Genomic DNA, 19,354 nt, shown 5'->3' on the forward strand with positions numbered 1-19,354 from the left:
GTCTTCCGTTTTCAACATCTTCCTGACGCCTTGGTTCGTCACCGCCGCCACCTTCGTCTTCTACTCGTTGCAAGCTTTCCAACGCCGCCGACCTCGCCGCCGACCGCCGCCGGACGCGCCCTCACGCGCCGCCGGAAGTCCGGTCACCACTTCAGTTTCTCTCTCCCCAGACGCCATCCAGAACCGTTGGATCTACGCCCAGGATCAACGGTCCCAGACAGCGCCACGTGTCGTCGCCAAACCCACGCGGATCCGCCAGACCGCATCTGACCTGACCCGCCCCGACCCGCGTTCTCCGACCTGCTGCCAGCTCGGTGCTCGCGTCAGCGCTGACGCGTCCCCTTCCTCCTATCGTGTGATGCCACGTGTCTTGGGCTGCTGACGAAGCAGCTGACGTGGCATCTGACGTGACCGCTGACGTGTCAGACAGTGGGACCCTCCCTAAGGTTTTTTGGTGAGCTCTTTCCGATTTTGCCATCCGTTTCCTCATTTTCTGCTCATAAATTGCAGTTTTTCTCTCCTCTTCTTGTTCTCTGTGACTACTATTATGGAAAAGTCAGATGTTTTTGCTGCCACACACAGAAAGGGTGCCTTCTGTCGCAACTGTAACCGTTTCGGACACCCGTTCTCCAGCTGTCCCTCTATTGAATGTCGCACATGCCACAAGAAAGGTCATATTAGCTACCATTGTGCACAACTATTTTGCCATTATTGCAAGCTCTCGGGACATTTGATTAATACCTGTCCTACTCGCCCACTACGTCCCGCGCCTGCTTCTACTGTTGAATCTACCACCACTACTTCTCTCAATTCGTCTCCTGTCTCTCTATCTGATATTGCGTCTCTTCTGCAGCGTCTTCTCTCTGTTTCTGGTAATACCCCTGCTGCTTTTTTCACATCTCCAGGTAATTCTAAATGGTACTTTGATTCGGGTTGCTTTAATCACATGTCTCCGTTGCGTAATACTTTCTCGTCCATGTCTACCACTACAAATGGACCTTCTGTCAATACTGCAAATGACTCCCTCTTGCACGCCACAAACAAGGGTTCTATATCCCAGTCAACTCTTACTCTTCCTGATACTTATTATATTCCCAAATTAAGCTTCAATCTTATTTCTGTTGGTCAACCGGTTGATCTGGGTTTTGAAGTCACTTTTTCTGTTTCTGGTTGTCGTGTACAGGATCCTCGGACGGGACAAATCATCGGGACTGGACGTAAGGTCGGAAGGTTGTTTGAACTCGAGAATCTTCATATTCCTCCTGTACCAAATCTCTGTGCTGCTTCTTCTCCCTCTACCCTCCACTTATGACATCAGCGTCTTGCCCACACCTCCTTAGGAAAATTGCGTCCTCTTGTCTCTCAGGGTGTTTTAGGTCAGGTTCTAAATGAATCTTTTGATTGCATTTCTTGTCAAACTGCCAAACAACCTGCTTTATCTTTTCATAATAATTCATCTCTTGCTTGCTCTCCTTTTGATCTCATTCACTCTGATGTTTGGGGCCCCGCTCCCACTGCCTCTATGGGTGGAGCTCGATACTTTGTCGTTTTCATTGATGATTATTCCCGTTTTACTTGGGTTTATTTGATGACTAATCACCATGAGTTACCTCAGATCTATATCAACTTTGCTACTATGATTAAAACTCAGTTTTCCAAGGTCATTAAGGTTTTCCGACGTGATAATGCTATGGAATACCGTGATTCCAAACTATTAGCCTTTCTTGCAGAACAGGGTACTTTGTCTGAGTTTTCTTGTCCTGGTACATCTCAACAAAATGGGAGAGCTGAACGCAAACACCGTCACATTCTTGACTCCGTCCGTGCAATGTTCATTTCCTCTTCGTGTCCTGAGCGTACTTGGGGTGAAGCTGTTCTTACTGCTGTTCATGTTATCAATAGACTCCCTTCTTCTGTTCTTGGTAATGTTACTCCCTTTGAGCGTCTTTATCATACCTCCCCAGATTATAGTTCTCTTCAAGTTTTCGGTTGTGTATGTTTTGTTCTTCTTCAGCCTCATGAACATAGTAAACTTGAACCTCGGGCTCGTATGTGTTGTTTTCTTGGTTATGACACTGAACACAAGGGTTATCGTTGTTGGGATCCTCTCTCTAAACGTATTCGTATATCTCGTCATGTTGTCTTCTGGGAGCACCACATGTTTTCTCGATTCTTGTCATTTGAGTCAATCCCTACTACTCAGTCACCTTTGTTTACTAACCCCAATGTTGATCTTTTTCCTAGTGATGATTCTACAGCTTCTCTCTCGAGTGACCCTCCACAGCCTCCTGTTCTTCCGCCTTCTCCATCTCCCGATGATTCCAGACCGGACGAAGATCCTGCTCCTACCGTCATGCCTCCTCCTCCCGCTCGTTCTTCTAGGGTAAGGAATCCACCTCCTCATCTTCTTGATTACCATTGCTTTTCTACTATTCTTCATCAACATGAACCTAAGACATTCAGAGAAGCCTCCTCAAACCCAAATTGGCAACAAGCAATGCAAGAAGAATTACAGGCGCTTGAAAAAGCACACACTTGGGATCTGGTTGATCCTCCTCCTGATCAGGAAGTTGTGGGCAGTAGATGGGTATACAAGATCAAGACTCGCTCTGATGGCTCTATTGACCGTTATAAGGCCCGTTTTGTTGCTCAAGGTTGTATGCAAGAGTATGGTATTGATTATGAAGAGACTTTTGCCCCCTGTCGCTCGTCTTACGTCTGTTAGAGCTCTTCTTGCCATTGCCGCGGTTAAAAAATGGTCTCTCAGTCAGATGGATGTGAAGAATGCATTTCTTAATGGGGATTTGAAAAAGAAAGTCTATATGAAACCACCTCCGGGATATCCTTATCCTTCTAATAAGGTTTGTCTCCTTCGCAAGGCACTTTATGGACTTAAGCAAGCTCCTCGTGAATGGTTTGACAAGTTCAGCACTACCATATGCAGTCTTGGTTTTACTTCTAGCCCTCATGAGAATGCGCTCTTCATTCCTAAAAGCGAACGTGGAGTTGTTCTCCTAATTTTGTATGTTGATGACATGATCATTACTGGGGATGATGTTGATGGTATCTCTAATCTCAAGGCCTCACTTCACCGTACCTTTGAGATGAAAGATCTTGGTTCTCTCAGTTATTTCCTTGGTCTAGAGGTCATCTCCACTGATGATGGCATATATCTCTCTCAAGCAAAGTATGCTTCAGGTCTTCTTGCTCGCGCTGGGATTACAGATAGTCGCACTGAGTTTACTCCTATTGAGCCTAATGTTCGATTTACCCCTATGGATGGCACTACTTTGGATAATTCGACTCTCTATCGACAGTTAGTTGGCGGTCTCGTCTACTTGACTGTCACCCGACCAGACATCGCCTATCCGGTTCATGTACTTAGCCAGTTCTTGTCAGCTCCTCGTACTACTCACTATGCGGCAGTTCTACGCATTCTTCGCTACATCAAAGGCACTCTATTTCATGGCCTTTATTTTTCTGCCGATTCCTCTTTGTCTCTTCAGGCTTACTCCGATGCTAATTGGGCTGGTGATCCCACTGATCGTCGTTCTACTACTGGTTACTGTTTGTTTCTTGGCGATGCTCTCATTTCTTGGCGTGCTAAGAAGTAAACGTTCACTGCTCGCTCAAGCACAGAAGCTGAGTACCGTGCCCTTGCTGACACCACTGCTGAAGTTATCTCGGTTCGTTGGCTTCTCGAAGACTTGGGTGTTCCTCAGTCGTTCCCTACTGATGTTTTTTGTGATAACCGCAGTGCTATTCAGATCGCCCATAATGATGTATTTCATGAACGCACCAAACACATTGAAATTGATTGTCACTTTGTTCGGCAACGTATCCTTATTGATGCTGTTCGTCTCATTGCTGTTGGAACACTAGATCAGACTGCTGATATCTTCACGAAAGCTCATCACCCAACTCGTTTCCGGACTTTGTTATCCAAACTCAAGTTGGTATCCTTAGCTCCCACTTGAGTTTGAGGGGGGATGTTAGAGAATCATTAGAATCAATTTAGATCAATTAGTATTGTCTATATTTATATAGTATATCTATACATTAATTGTAGGATTCTATGTCTTTATTACTTTGATTCATTTAGCACCTATAAATACCCCTTGTATATTGTACCTTTGATCACAACTCAATAATACACTTTTCAGATTACTCTCTCAGTCTCTTGTTTCTAACAAACATATTTAACAATATGCTTTTTTATTAAACAAAAAATAACAACACTTACCTCAAAATTGATGACTCCAGGAATATGTTATGTGTCGTTCAGTATGTTGATATCATCTGAGCGTACATTTGAATGCACCATATTGTCTAACAAATTCAACGATAGCAAGAAAACACTCTTAGATGGTAAAAAAGTACCAAAATTGAAGGTAGAAATGAAGTGGAACGAGTTTTTAATATAGGTGTACCTCGTACATATATTGTTTATAGTATAAACGAATTTATTATAAGTGTATCTTATTTACACTTATGTGTTGTTACTATTATAGGTGCATCCATAATATGTTTATATATATTTATGTCTAAACGAAATAAGTAATTACATACAAAGTCGTAAATTGTCTCTAAATTATTTATATACATAAATAAAATATTTAAATTATTTATTTAAAAAAATCTTTCAAAAGTTAGGTTTCTCCCTCTGTTTTTAAATTTTCTTATTTATTAATTTAAATATTTCCAAAAGGACATTATTCTTCTCAAAAGCACGTTTTTTCGGATCAAGTGTTCGATTATGTATTTTGTTTCAACCTTACATATAAAAAATTATTATTAATTTTTTAAAGTGGTTTTTGAAGTTGGTATTATAGACTAAAATTATTTTTGAGATTCAAATTGTATCTATTATATATTTTTGAGATTGATAATGTGTACTACCTTAGTGTCTAACATATTTTTTATTAATAATATATTGATGTGACTCAATGACATAGACCATTAATAACATGTGTTTATATGATAGATTTAATATTGATAAATTTTATAACATATAAATATGTTATTTTGATAAAAGAATTATATGATTAATTATACACTTTTTTTTTGTTAAAAGACATGCGTGATTTTCATAAGGAATTAAGAATTGAAATACATGTTTTTTTATTCATATGAAATACACGTTTTTTGGACTAAAATGAAAAAATATTTTTAATCAATTATATAATTTTTTATTAAGTATATTACAAAAAATTTATCAATATTAAATTATAAGTTTAATTTTGATGCATCAGTATAAAACAGTTTACACGATCATCCAATCACATCTCTTTTTTTTATGATCATTTACGTGGTCAATATAAAATGTAATTATTTTTTAATGACGTGTTATTATATAATTAAATGCACATATAAAATTAATTTTTTGTAGCTGTGCGTCAAAATTAAAATTTTAAATTATTGTGAAAAAAATTTGCATGATTAAAACTAAAAAGTAGGGGTATTCGCACTGCGGTTTGTATTGAATTATTTTTTTAGAAAATTCGATCCAATTTAAAGCGATTGGAATTGGATTGGATTGAATTTGCGATTTCGTAAATTTAAAAAATAAATAAATATATATATCAAATCTCAATATCAAATTTTAAATAACCAACAATGATATAACAATTTTTAACAATATCTTGATAAGCCAAAAATAAAATAACAATAGAAATAAAATTATAAATTTTATTTTAAATTCACAGTATATTCACTAAATAATAATAATACATGAATAATATACAATATATAACAAATTGATCATATTATAAATAAATTTTAAATATAATAATAAAATAATAATATTATAATACATTGTACAATTTAAATTGAATTGAATCAATTTGCTAAAAACAAAATTCAATCAAATCTAAATTAATACAATTTTACTCAATTTTTTATTTAAATTAAATTAAATGAACAGTTTAATTTAGATAGATTCGGATTTGCACACCCACTAAAAAGGGAGTGATATTCCATTGTTGCCAAATTAGGACCGAAATTAATCAAATTATCATTCCCTCCAAATTATTATCATATAAGCATGGTCAAAGAAGCACGCTTTGCATGATTTGACCATTGTTACACTGTGGTGGGTATTTATTGGTGGAAGGCTCACGGTTTCTATAAAAGATGTTTCTCACATCTGTATTTTACTATTTTACATACTCCATTCAATATTTTACATGTATAAACGTCTTATAGTTTAGTACATCCTTAGCATCTCATATATTAATCTAGTAGCTATTTTCCTAACCAATAATTACATCTATATCTATAGTTTTTGAACAAAAGAATGAAGTAATAATAATTTAGATCATAGATATTCTCTAGAGTCACTAGTAGTCTAACAATGCAAACTTAACCTGCAATCCAATCTTGCCACCCTCAGTCACAAGCTTAGCTGCTGTTACCAGCCAATGGCCGGGAACGTCGTGCGGACCTCGCACGACCTCACTGGTGTCAACAAACTTTAGCATTTTGGCGGAACGAGTCGGGACAGGTGGACCGTCCGGATAAACACCGGAGTTAAGCGCGGTTGGAGCTTGCTTCTGGTGACCACTCACACTCTGTTGTTGTGTGAAGGAAAATGTAGTGCTAAGATTTGTTAGGAATGATGATTTTCTAGAAGCTTCTGGAACGGCAGCCCATTCGGACTTCCTGATGCTGCAATTTGGTATGTGAGTGTATAGGAGGCGCAAATGAAGCACATTTCTTGGCCAACTCCCTTTGCTAATGAGTTGAGCACCGGTTACAATGTAGACACCATTACTACTTGATTCATTCAACCATTCAGGGTCATGTTTGACTACTGAGGTGCACACGTTAGCAAAGCCCTTCCATCTTATTGGCTCTAGGAATTCGTCGCTGTTTTCATTGTCATCTGATCCTCGCCACATCGACGATTTGCTTGTGATTGAGCCGGCGGAAGAGAGGATCATTGTGTTTGGGAGGCTGGAAAGGTGCTGTATGTGTAATGCTAGTCTGTCACATTTTCTTCCCTCTAAATACAACCGAAGACCAACCACAGGTTTTTGTTCACTCAATACCTGATATTTTGCATGAATTCCGTGATTAATTATATAGAATATACTAAAAATCTTCCTAATTACTAAAGAAGAAGAAATAAAAGAGATGGATATTCTTGATGTCTTGAAATCTTAGAAAGCAACAAATTCTTCTTTAGAGAATGTTTGTGAGAATAAATTATTTCTCTATCGATATAATATAATGTCAATTGCAACACTAAAAGGGTTGAAAACTCAAAATAGATGCTATGTTCTATGCAGCACACACATTGAATTGAAATAAGGAAACAACACTTATTGTCGAGTGAAGTACTATGTTCATATTGTTGTCAAAATGACTTCTAGAAAGAACAAAGAACAAACAACCAAATTTGTATGGAAAGAATTTTGATTGGATACTTTAGTCCTCAACAAATTTTTATTCTCTTAAGAGCCCTCTAGAATTACTCCCGCAAGCCATATTGGTCCCTCGGTCGCTTTTAATAAAAAATTTTAACATGGGTATCGGACAAATAAATCCCTAAAAATTTTTATTTTAAGACAATTAGGTCCTCAAAAATATCACCCTAAGAAAAATTAATCCCTCTTCAAAACAATGAAGGAACCAATCTTTCCGATGTGAGTCATTTTCATGGACTTCTAGAGATTAAAAATTTGTTGGGAATCAAAGTGTCCAATTTGAAATTCTTTGAAGACCAATTTGAGTATTTACTCAAAAACAAAAATTCGTCTCATCTCATGTAACTAAAAAGCTTGATTTGTTAGGCTAATCTGCACAAGATAGGTAATTTCGTCAACAATATGATCTTTTGTAGCAAATGTTCCTCAAGGGTTTAATTTTTTTGTTTTCTGTGGATAATTTTCTCGGCGACATGATCCTTGGTGCATAAATTTAGGATTTCGCTTCTTATATATGTTGCAAAAACTGTTTGCTCAAGTAGCAGGGTTTGGTTAGTAGTACCTGTGCAGAGCCGATATGAAGCTTGGGACCCATGAAACTGAACTGCAGCGAAGGCGAAGAAGTCTTTCTCCGTTGATGCCTCAGAGGTAGCTCATAAAACATTGGTGCCCATTGTGTTGGAATTTGAAATTCCAAGAAATATTGTAAATCTTCAGGATAAGGCTTATCTGTGAAGAACATTTAAATCAATGAAATGCAGTGTAACTTCCTCGTCAAATTAGAAAGTGATCGACACTTGAAACTCGTGTAATTTAGTAAAACATGCAAGGACAATCCGAGACAAATCATATTTGTTTTATTTTGGAGCTTATCTAAATCAAAATCATTGAAGCTGCATAAAATAGAGATAAAAAAACGTAGATTATATAACTAATTTTGGATCCGAAAAGAACATATCTTACAGCGCAAGTACGAATTGATGGCATGGCTCAGATAGCCACTTCCAGGAATTCCTGTGAGAAGTGATGAAATAGGAACAAACTTGAAGAGAATTGCTTCAGGATTTGATGGCACTGTCTGAAGCCAATTTGAGTGACTATGCTTGAACATATCACCTCCTCTTTTTGAGCAAATAATAGTGAGGCCCTGTTCCAATAACAAAAAGCATGAGATACTAACAATCTTTAAAATCTTTGTTCCTTTCAAATTGAACTGATATATTGTTTCTCTTTTTTATACTTACATCCTTGCTTGATGATTCCGAAATACTGGTGAACTGTACTGAGTTTGATTGCATCACGCGACTAAAGACTTCAGGGACCTACATGAATTAGCAAGATTGATATCTATCTATCAATACATAGACAACCATGTTAATAAATATTCTATAGACTTCAGTTGTAGGAATTAGCCCCTCTTAGAACGCTTTAATAATATTCTCTTATGAATGTGTATAAGAAGGTTATGCATTGTATCAAATTGACATAACAGTCACTTGAAACATTATTCAGATTATATCACTCTCCCTCTATTTTGATTCTGTATTTTCACCATGAATTCTAAGAGTATTAAAGATGTTAGTAAATATCCTAAAAACTTAAGTTGTTAGATAAAGACAGCAAGACACGCTAATGCTTTTTATATCTAACAGGCCCCTTCACGCAAAAGCTATTTTAAGCTTGAAGTGTGGCTACAAATCCACACATACCTTGTGGTCAAATTTGATTTTAATTTAGAAGAATGGGCGTAAAAAAGAACAAAAACGAAACATTTTTGGGTTACAGAAGTTCAAATCTCATAAACCTTTTTCTTTTTCCAAAACCTTTGGCTATAGAGTAGAGTCATATTGGTTACCTTTTGCTTTGCATGTATTGTTGTCTGCCTCTCGAGTAGTGAAGGGCTTCTTAAATCCGAAAACATAAAGTCTCCAAGTTCCTCTAGATATCTTCTGAGATCACTAGGAGAAATCTTTGAAGAGTGTTTCTGTTTGACACAAATTACATCTTGGCCTCCAACAGCCATACCTATTATTATGTGTGTACCATATGTCTGAATGAACCTGCCTAACATGACTGATCAGGATCATTATGCTTATTGACCAAAAATCATGCATAACTGTATGCATGTTCCATTGTTAAGATTGAATTGCGAATACATAAGAGTGAAAAAAGTATGCTAACAAGGATTCTGTCTAGAAGGCAAATTGAGTATTAGTTAAGGGAGACATGGATTCTTGTGAATTGGTTCTCCATTACCGACAACTCGAGCTTAATGATAAAGAATAATGAATTTGTTAAATGCAGTATCATTGATAAGTTGTAGAAAGTACAGAGTACTTGCTATTTTTCACGTTTAGTTATTGTTAGATATATAAATATTCATGTGCTTCTATCTATCAGTTTAAACTTTTAGAAAAGATGGATTACCTGGACAATGCTGCAGGATCCCATTGAGCCGGAACAGCTTTCTTTACTTCATCTTGAAGTATGAGGTGTGAAGGAGTTAGGTGCAAATAGTACAGAGAAATGAAATAACCATCAAAAGCAAGATATTTGATATCTTCGGCATCACGATACCAATCGCCAGTTAAGTCGAAAAGAGCATTAAAATAGCCAGAGGGAATTTTCCCCTGTATTGCTGATTTCTGGTTAAGCAACTCAGACATCTGCAATCAAAGAAAGAGATATGCTACATTTAAACTCTGTCTTTTAATACATATCTTCTATCAAGAAATTGCAATGACATAATATCAACCATTTTAGAAATTTAGTACATTCATAGTTCAACTTATTCATAATGTACTGGATTTTCATGGTAACAGACGTTATGGAATGAAAAGAGTATTACTGTTCTTTTTTCTTTTTTTTTTGTTTTTTGTCTTTTCAATAAGATCCAGTACTGAAATATTGCTGAATTTTATTATTCATTAATTGAATTAGCTACATCTTGGGTAGCATTTCTTTGATAATCATGATCAATCTCTAAAATGCATTGATGACAGACAAATGAAACAAGTGATTAATGTCTTATATTCCAAGTTCAAGTGTCTTAACATTTTCATCATTTGAAGTTTGAGATTTAAATACCCAAAATGACATGTCATGGTAGCAATCTAAAATTAAGTGTAAACTATAATCATGTAACTGAAATGTATATACTGCCTTTGATAACACTGTCCATCAATTATGATTTATGACAACACATTTTACACTTACAATGATAAAATTCTCATTTATTTTACACCAATCACTATTCACTAATTAAGTAGAAGGTTCCCCCGTGCAGAACATAAAAGTTTAGACTGATTTGGGATTTCACTAATTAAGTAGAAGGTTCCCCCGTGCAGAACATAAAAGTTTAGACTGATTTGGGATACAGTTTTTTGGCATAATATCGAAGCTTATATAACAAATATAATTCAAGTGCCTAAAATTTGATTATTGTATTCAATTTCATTCTTCTAAATAAAAGCTTAAACTCTTTCTCTTTTTAAAAAAAGGAGAGAGGATTATTGACCCATGTTTGACACATGAATATTCCTTTTGTTTCGGATATTATCCTCATCCTTTTGGGAGTGTTAGAACTATGATCTCACAATACGTCCAATAATAAAAAAATATGTATCAACTCTATATATATGAAACAAATATAAGTACAAATAACACCTCATTTTGTACAAATCAATTTTCTATAGATATTCAATAAAAGACCAAGCTACCTGTACCAAATGATTCAACATAAACCCTGCATACTTGTCCGTACATATTTAAAGAGTAACGTTGCATGCACCAGTTTTGTCTACATTTCTTTTGTATAAACTTACCTTTAGTATTAAAAGTAAGAATTTAACTTTGATATTAGTAAAGTTTTTCACTTATTATATCTAATTACTTAATACCACATCAACAAAAATAAGTATAGTGTAAATAATCATCTAAAATAGTTAGAGTGAATGCATCAAAATTAAACTCTTAAAAGTAATTAATAAGAACAGAGAAGATAAAAGTTGTGTCTTTTATATCATAAAAAATGTACCAAAAATTTCCAGAAAAAATTGGTAAAAACCTCTCTTTGAAACCATTTTGCTGCTCAAACAAAGAATTATCCATCGAGAACTCGTACAGAAGCAATTTCTATTCATCCAGGCAATAGTATTTTGGAATTTGAAACGCAAAGAAGAAAAAATTAAAATAAAAAAGGAACCTGATTGAATTGAAGAACATCAGACTTAAATCGAATCCTGTCTCCTTTATCACAGCGTATATCTTGAGAAACATGAGGAATAATAGTGTTATTACCAGAAGGTCCTCCAGGCACGACAATATCCCTCGTGTTCTCTTCGTCAATAACCACCAACCTCCTCCCTCCATTAACGCCGCCCTTCGCGAACTTGAGCCGAAAATCGCTCGTGAGATCGAAGCCTTTGCCCAGACACCCCAACGCTGTAACCTCCTCCATCGTCGTGAACCAAATTAAAGTTTGATGATTAAATTATTCGAATATAATAAGCACTTATAGCATCAGCTGCCACGACCTCTGACCGTGACCGAATTGAAGAATATAAGAATTAAGAAGCTAATAGTCAAATCAGGTTTGGTGGCGGGTTTGACTTTGGATTCTTCGCTATTATCACTTTGTTTGAATAATTGAATGAGACAAGGTCATTATTATTAATGTGGAATGAAGCACATACTTCATTTAGTTGAGTTGATTGCGTCATTTTGGATACGATATTTATTGATATTGATCTAATATATGTGTTTGTTGTGTTTAATGATATCTTAATAAAAAATAAAAAAAATATTATCACGTGTCAGCGTGTTCAGTTTTATTCTTAACAAATATTTTTAAAATAAATTTAGATATAGTATATATTATTATTTATTAAAAAAATATTTTAAATACTTAATATAATTAAAATAAAACATTAAGATAATTAAAAAAATTAATTTATATTTTAATATCAATAAAATATCAAACTATCATTACAATTTTTAAAAAATACTTTATATTTTATATATATACGTATTCCCATCGTGTCATAATTATGTTGAGAATAAGACACCATTCCCTCTTGAGAAAACACCTTTGAGAAAACACCTTTGACAGGGAAATAAAATAGACACAATCACAACACAAGAATTTAACGTGGAAACTCCAATTACCGGAGAAAAAACCACGGCCGTTGTCAAATGACAACCAGAGAATATCACTATGTAAAAATTGTTACAACACATAAACTTAAAGTGTTTCCGACTGGTGCAAAAATAAATAGAGAACTTAGCCTCATATTTATAGTCTAGGCCACCTACTCCATTTGCTATCCTAAGCAATGTGGGACTAATTCAACCAAATCTTAACAATCTCCACCTTGATTGAAATAGTCACACATCTTCAGCTTCCATTGTCGACACCGACAATTCTTTGCTACCATTGTCTATACCGACAATCATAGTTCAGAGAACTATCATACTCCACCATGAAAGTATACTCACTTGGAATGAGACCATTCCAAGCATTTTGCCTTGGTACAGATCGAAACCTTGCTGAAAATTCATGGTGCAACTTCCAAATTGGCTTTTCCTGGAAGTTCTTCAGCCATCGACCTAACTCCGCCACACACCTTGCATCTTAACGCCAACCAATGCCCGTGTGCAATTGTGAACCCAATTTCCACAACTTATCCTTATCCATAGCAGTGCGGTAATACCATGAGGATACTTCTTGTCTTATAGAGAACATCATCTTCTCTCATAGAGAGAGCAACCAGAGATCTTCTCCTTCAACGCCTTGTGCAAACCTGATTGTATCAATACATCCTTGACTTGTACTTGCCACAAGCCAAAATTGATTCTTCCATCAAATTTCTCTATTTCAAGCTTCACAGCACTTGAATATCCTGACATTGTTGCAACCGTATACTGGAATAGTATAACTCAACTGTAGACCGTGCACTAGGAAGGGTCCCCAGGAAAGAGATGTGGGTCACAATGGACACACTTAAATACCAGGTCTTTCCTTAGTCAGAACCTTTCCAAACTGCACTCTCACAGTGTCACACTGCCTTCCAGCAACAACAACAGCATAGACTTCTTTCTCTCTAACACCGGCACCCCAGTACACCCACACTCTCTCAAAGCAAATATCTAACTACACCTTACAACACTCTCTAATCAAAGAGTACAGAGAAAAAGAAAAATTAGATACAAGCTTAAAGTATTTTCGACTGGTGCAAAAACAAATGGAGAACTTAGTCTCATATTTATAGCTTAGACCACCCACTTCATTTGCTATCCTAAGCAACGTGGGACTAATTCAACCAAATTCTAACAAATTCCTGTGATTAGTATAGTTCAAATAAGATAAAATAATAATAGTGTGATGTAATCAACAAATATTATTATTTTAGTTCAATATTTAGTCCATAATAATTTATATATTATTTATATTATATGTATATTAAAATTAGTTATTAATATAAAATATAAATTACAATATAAATATATATTAAAAATAAATTAAATAATATATATTTATATATAAATATATTAATAATTAATTTTAATATATAAATAATATTTTTATTTATCTATATATTTACTAAAATTTAACGTATAAAATAACATTATTTATACATAAATTTATTAAAATTTATATATATAAATTAACAAAATTTATTTATTTATATAATTTGATGTTCGTATTATTTAAATATTAGTCAAAATTATTACAAATTATTCACCTCTAAATTTTTTTTTAAAAATAATATAAAAATAGTATAAATAAATAAAATAAAGTAAAAATTTAAGTATAATTAATTTTATATAAATTAATAATTTAATTAAATTATTTAATAATTTTTAATTATTAATTTTATATAAAATTAACTGTACTTAAATTTTTTATTATAGAATAGGCGGAGGCTGAAGGCTTGTGGCTGGAGGCCGGGGGAATGGCGTCGGTTGTGATTTGAAAGGGAAGTTTTGTTAAGCATAAGGTTGGTCCAATTTCAATTAAGCACTATTTACTTTATATATTATATATCACAGCTTGACACAACTAAATATATAGCACAATTTGAATTAACTTTCAACTTCTTGTTAATTTATTTTTTTATTAATTAAAATAAATAGATAAATAAATAAAATGATATGAAAGAAAATAATTAAAAATTAAAATTTTAACCATTTTTTAAAATATTTACTCCTTGTATAGTTGACTACTTATAGTTATTAACTTAAAATATAAAGTAATCAAAAGGAGACCAACATACATGCCACGTCTTTAAAATTTGTCAAGTACGTGGATCTCTGCATGCAGACAATGCCATTACACATGCCAAATGCCATCTTCTTCTGAACATTGATAGAATATAAGTAATGTCAGATATACTCAACGTAAGTCACAACTATATATATATATATATATATATATATAATTGTTACTTGAAAATCGATGAAAGTTGAAAGCAAAGATGTCTAAGAACAGCAAGAGTAAGGTACCTGGGGAGCCAACAGGAAGTGGCACTTCTTTGCTTGAGACTGCTACGGCTGCCATCCAAGCCTTTGCTCCGGTCAACAAAATCCATCAACATCTTTGTGCGTAAGTAAACCCCCTCTCTCCGTTATTACCTTAGTTATTACTTTGAATATATAAGTTTGATTTGGTAAAATTTTTTTAAATATTTTATTTTATATTTGATAAATTAAAAAGTTCAAGTATTTGTGCTGGTGGCTTTTAAAAGTTAAGGGGTATTTTTTAAAAGTATTTAAGCAAAAATTTTTTAAAATTGGCTTATATTTATCAAATTTTATTTATTTTTCTGTACATATTTATCATTATTTTATTGCTATTAAAATTCTTATATATTTTTAATTTCTCAACTTAGCTTTTACTTTATATATTTTTTATTTTTCAACTTAATCTTTACAAATTTCGATACAAATACATTTCTATCACATATTAGATATAAATTTTTATGTATTTATATTATTTTTTTGCGTTATTTTTGTATTTTTTAGTAGATCTATTATATTTGTTTGTTTTTTATCTCTTTTTTAAAATATGAAGAGGTTGACTTGATTTATGAAAATCAATTATAAATTTTTTTTTGCAAAAACATTAGTCAAAATTATAATAACAACATGTATATACATATCTAAATATAGATATATAATTATAAGAGTAGTTTATTTAAAATGTATAAACATAACTTTTTTTTTTCAAGCTACCTTCAAAAAGTAAAACATTTTACCACACCAAACTATATTTTCTTCCATATCCAACGTTTTTATTTTTAAAGAATTTTATTACAATTTTAAAAAAATAAGATCTATCCTTTTGTCATATTTTTAACAACTTAGTTATCCTAATAAAAATAATAAATTTAATGAAAATATAAATTTTTATTGATTAAGATAAAAATTATATATCATATTTTTATAAAGTTTAAATACATTAACATATAATAATCAATATAATAAAATTTAAACGTAAAATTTTTCACAGACCTATTTAATATATACTCTATTTTTTTTAATTTGTTATCTCTGATGATATAAATTAGTTTTTATTCAAAATTTATCTTAGGGTATAAAATATAAATTATTTGAGTTGTTTTATAGTGTGTTAATATAGCTAATTAATTAAATTGTTCCAGGAGCAATTTTTATTCAAAATTTATGCATGTTTCTATCATATGGATTTTTTTATTTGTTATTAATTATTAACTACAAACTACTCCACTGATAAGCGTAACAAGTCTTTCACTCATTGTAAATTTGTAAATCATATATATTTTTTTTATTATAAATGTATATTTAGAATCGTTTAAAATGAGAACTATTGTAAGATGGAAAATAAAATAAACTGAAAAATCAATTATTTTGGATCAATAATTTCCCCCTTTTTTTTTGTGGGATGGTATCAAAGTCATTGAATATATTTATGTTAAATTTTTATTATTTTTATATATTATATTTGCTTTCACTATTAAAATTTTTTGGATCTGTCACTGACGATATGTATATTAATATATAATCAAACCAGTTCATGAGCCAATGAGCTGAGTTTATCTAAGCTCAAGTTCAGCTCATTTAATTTATGAGCTCAATTTCAGGCTCAAGTTTGGCTCACGAGTTTAGTTTATCGAACTATTAACGAATTGAGTTCGAGCTTATTTATGAGCTGGCTTGACTCGCTTCCAGCCCTAGTTGTAGTCGTAATCTATTATTTTCTTTTAATCTCAAAATAATATTGGTTGTTTCTATTTAATCTTTTCTCAAAATGATACTATTTCTTTTTTATGATATTACTATCATTTTTACGATACTTTTGGAGATATGATATTCAATATAATTTTTAATTTTTAATTTTAATTACTTTAAAAATATTATAAAGATTAAAAAGTGATATCTAAAATTGATACTCCTCTTAATAAACATGAGTTGAACATGCATTAACATTCATGTATGAACCAATTTGCAATTTGCATGTAGGTTTCACTTCTACTCTCACGACATGACCCGCCAAGTGGAGGCACACCACTTCTGCGGACACCAGAATGAAGAGATGAGGCAGTGCCTCATCTACGACAGCCCCGAAGCCAATGCTAGACTCATTGGCCTCGAGTACATTGTCTCGGAGAATCTCTTCATGACACTTCCGGACGAGGAAAAGCGCCTTTGGCACTCGCACGAGTACGAGGTCAAAAGCGGTTTACTCGTCATGCCGGGGATCCCCGGCCCCGTAGAGCGCCGGGACCTGGAGTCGGTTTGCAAGACTTATGGTAAAGTTTACCATTTTTGGCAAGTTGACAAAGGTGACTGTCTCCCTCTTGGGGTGCCTCAGCTCATGATGGCATTTACTAGAGATGGCCAAGTCTACAAAGAGCTTGTACAAGGTATGGTTTATATCCTGTCCTTTTGTTTATAATATTCTTTTATGATTGTGATAAATTGGTCTTTGAGCTTCTGTATGGCAAGTGTACCTAACTGTAGAACAAGAAATATGGTGAGTTTTTAAGGAAAAAAATGTAAATAATTTTTTTAAAGTTTTAACAAAAAAATAAAAATAATTTAATGTTTGAATATTTTGAGTAAAAGTGTTATTTATTTATCAATTATATTTGAATACAGAAATGTAAAAAAGTTTTTATCTATTTATTGTGTTAAAATGTTTTTTGTTTATTATGTTAAAATATTTTTGAAAATGATGTTTTTTATTTTAATTATTAAATATTTATTAAACAGAATAAAAAATTTATTACAAAAATATTTTTTTTAGTAATTTAATGGCACTTAAATAAAATTATATAGTCATACTTGATAAATAAAATGAAGGTAAAGCGTTTGTTGTTGTTACATGTGTAGATTGCGGCAAGCGTTTGGGCGTGGATCACGAGAAAGAGAGAATGAACAGAGAGTATATGAAAGGACCCGAACATGGAATTGATCCATTGGCCAATGGTGGAGGTAAAGGTCTTAAGACTGTTCTTAGAGAGGTCCATCTCCCAAATAATCAACCTCCATCTGCCACCAGGGTCTTTGTTTGAACAATCATCATATATCTGGTGATGATGAAGATGATGCACCACTTGTATAATTATTAACAATGATCATAACATTATATGTATGAGGAGTAGGGATCTCTTAATCCAAAGATGTCGTCTTTTATTAGCACTTAATTACCTTAGTATCTGTTTGAGAATAAAGGGTATAAAGTGTTGTGAAGAACTCATGTTATGTATTGGGAATCATATATGTTTAATTTGTTAATATGATAATAGCACGACAAGCGTCAGGCTTCATAGTTAGCGAGTCTTATACTCTATGTATGTGTCTAGTGATTGAAGTCAAATGGGATTATGAGGTGATTTTCTTTCAGCTTAAGTGGCATCATAAAACAGAATTTTGTGACGGGTAGTTGCTAGAGAACTAATGGTCTAAGTGTACGAATTATAAAATGAACATCACTCATATTATCCAGAATAATCATCCAAAATATCTCAGGTCATGAAACTATTTTTGACCTTTCGGATCTAGAGTTCTAATACCATGTATACCACTCATTTCAAAAAATTCAGTTAATGGAAAAAAGTAACATTAATGATTATATCTCTAATACTCTATAAATTTCTATTGTATATATTATATAAATATTCTATTGGCTCTCTATACTTTCTCTTTTGTGACATATAGATTCAGTCCACCAAGTCCCTCGAATGACTTGAGGGACGTTGGGAGAGTGCAGTTAATTGGCAGATAGTTAAAAACTTATGATGTCTTTAGAGTAGGAATTAGAAGATCTCTTTGCTCCCTTGGTTGGAATAATTTCTACTACAGTATTGGTCTTTGAGATATGGTCATCGTGGTTGCCATTGGTGACATTCTTTTTTTATGTCCTCATCCTCGTTAAAACCAATCTTTATTGAGCTAATAGGTCGACCATCCTTTGGACCTTGACTTGTAGCGTAGCATTCATGGCTGGCCAATAACTTGACCTAAATTGGTGGAGGAGGAAGTGGAGTTTGCTCATCAACCATGGTCGAAGTCCTGCAAAAAAAAGAGGAATAATAAGTGGAAAAAGAAAACATAGGTAACGTTAAGGTCGGCTCCATAGTGGAACCAAATGTTCTTGCTACTGAGGGTTTTGTCTGAGGTATAGCTCGTTATAGAAAGGGAGACGCTGTCCTGTCTTCTCTACAAATAAGGTATATATCGGAGTTTAAAGAACACCAAATGGGGTGAATACCTGCAAAAGGTACTTTGACGTTTAAGTCAGTAATAATTCAAAGAAGAAAGTGAGAGTGACTTAAGTGAGTATTAGATTTTTAGATGTATTTTTTTATCTTGCTTTACTTTATACAAACTTATAGAAAAATGACCGTTTTCGAATATCTTGATTGTCGAGATATTAGTGAGCACGT

General features: G+C 33.4%; 2 protein-coding genes and 1 pseudogene across 2 annotated transcripts; 2 read left to right on the forward strand and 1 right to left on the reverse strand.

The window, feature by feature from the left end:
• The first annotated feature begins 2,771 nt into the window (after nt 1-2,771).
• On the forward strand, nt 2,772-4,523 carry LOC140184515 (uncharacterized mitochondrial protein AtMg00810-like; annotated as a pseudogene).
• A 1,597-nt stretch (nt 4,524-6,120) lies between these two features.
• Nucleotides 6,121-12,075, reverse strand: LOC112795641 (MACPF domain-containing protein At1g14780). Its single transcript, XM_025837676.3, has 7 exons — nt 11,632-12,075; nt 9,855-10,093; nt 9,283-9,487; nt 8,672-8,749; nt 8,391-8,574; nt 7,990-8,156; nt 6,121-7,049 (listed from the first exon to the last, which is right to left on the reverse strand). The coding sequence occupies exons 1-7, from the start codon at nt 11,884-11,886 to the stop codon at nt 6,339-6,341; spliced, it is 1,839 nt and encodes a 612-aa protein (XP_025693461.1). The 5' UTR covers nt 11,887-12,075; the 3' UTR covers nt 6,121-6,338.
• A 2,752-nt stretch (nt 12,076-14,827) lies between these two features.
• Nucleotides 14,828-18,203, forward strand: LOC112795643 (oil body-associated protein 1A). The gene is made up of 3 exons (XM_025837679.2): nt 14,828-15,030; nt 16,926-17,329; nt 17,799-18,203. Exons 1-3 carry the CDS (start codon nt 14,903-14,905, stop codon nt 17,978-17,980), a joined length of 714 nt encoding a protein of 237 aa, XP_025693464.1. The 5' UTR covers nt 14,828-14,902; the 3' UTR covers nt 17,981-18,203.
• The last annotated feature ends 1,151 nt before the right edge of the window (nt 18,204-19,354 follow it).

Source organism: Arachis hypogaea, chromosome 4, assembly GCF_003086295.3.
Source record: "Arachis hypogaea cultivar Tifrunner chromosome 4, arahy.Tifrunner.gnm2.J5K5, whole genome shotgun sequence".
Classification (NCBI taxonomy): Eukaryota; Viridiplantae; Streptophyta; class Magnoliopsida; order Fabales; family Fabaceae; genus Arachis; species Arachis hypogaea.

Excerpts from the sequence above, each read along its gene's own strand:
- LOC112795641 (XM_025837676.3), bottom strand. The coding sequence starts at position 11,886 with ATGGAGGAGGTTACAGCGTTGGGGTGTCTGGGCAAAGGCTTCGATCTC. Across the intron at positions 9,488-9,854 it reads GATCCTGCAGCATTGTCCAG|GTTCATTCAGACATATGGTA; the intron begins GTAATCCATCTT and ends CATGTTAGGCAG. Across the intron at positions 8,575-8,671 it reads CGGAATCATCAAGCAAGGAT|GGCCTCACTATTATTTGCTC; the intron begins GTAAGTATAAAA and ends TTATTGGAACAG.
- LOC112795643 (XM_025837679.2), top strand. The coding sequence starts at position 14,903 with ATGTCTAAGAACAGCAAGAGTAAGGTACCTGGGGAGCCAACAGGAAGT. Across the intron at positions 15,031-16,925 it reads ATCCATCAACATCTTTGTGC|GTTTCACTTCTACTCTCACG; the intron begins GTAAGTAAACCC and ends ATTTGCATGTAG. Across the intron at positions 17,330-17,798 it reads CTACAAAGAGCTTGTACAAG|ATTGCGGCAAGCGTTTGGGC; the intron begins GTATGGTTTATA and ends TTACATGTGTAG.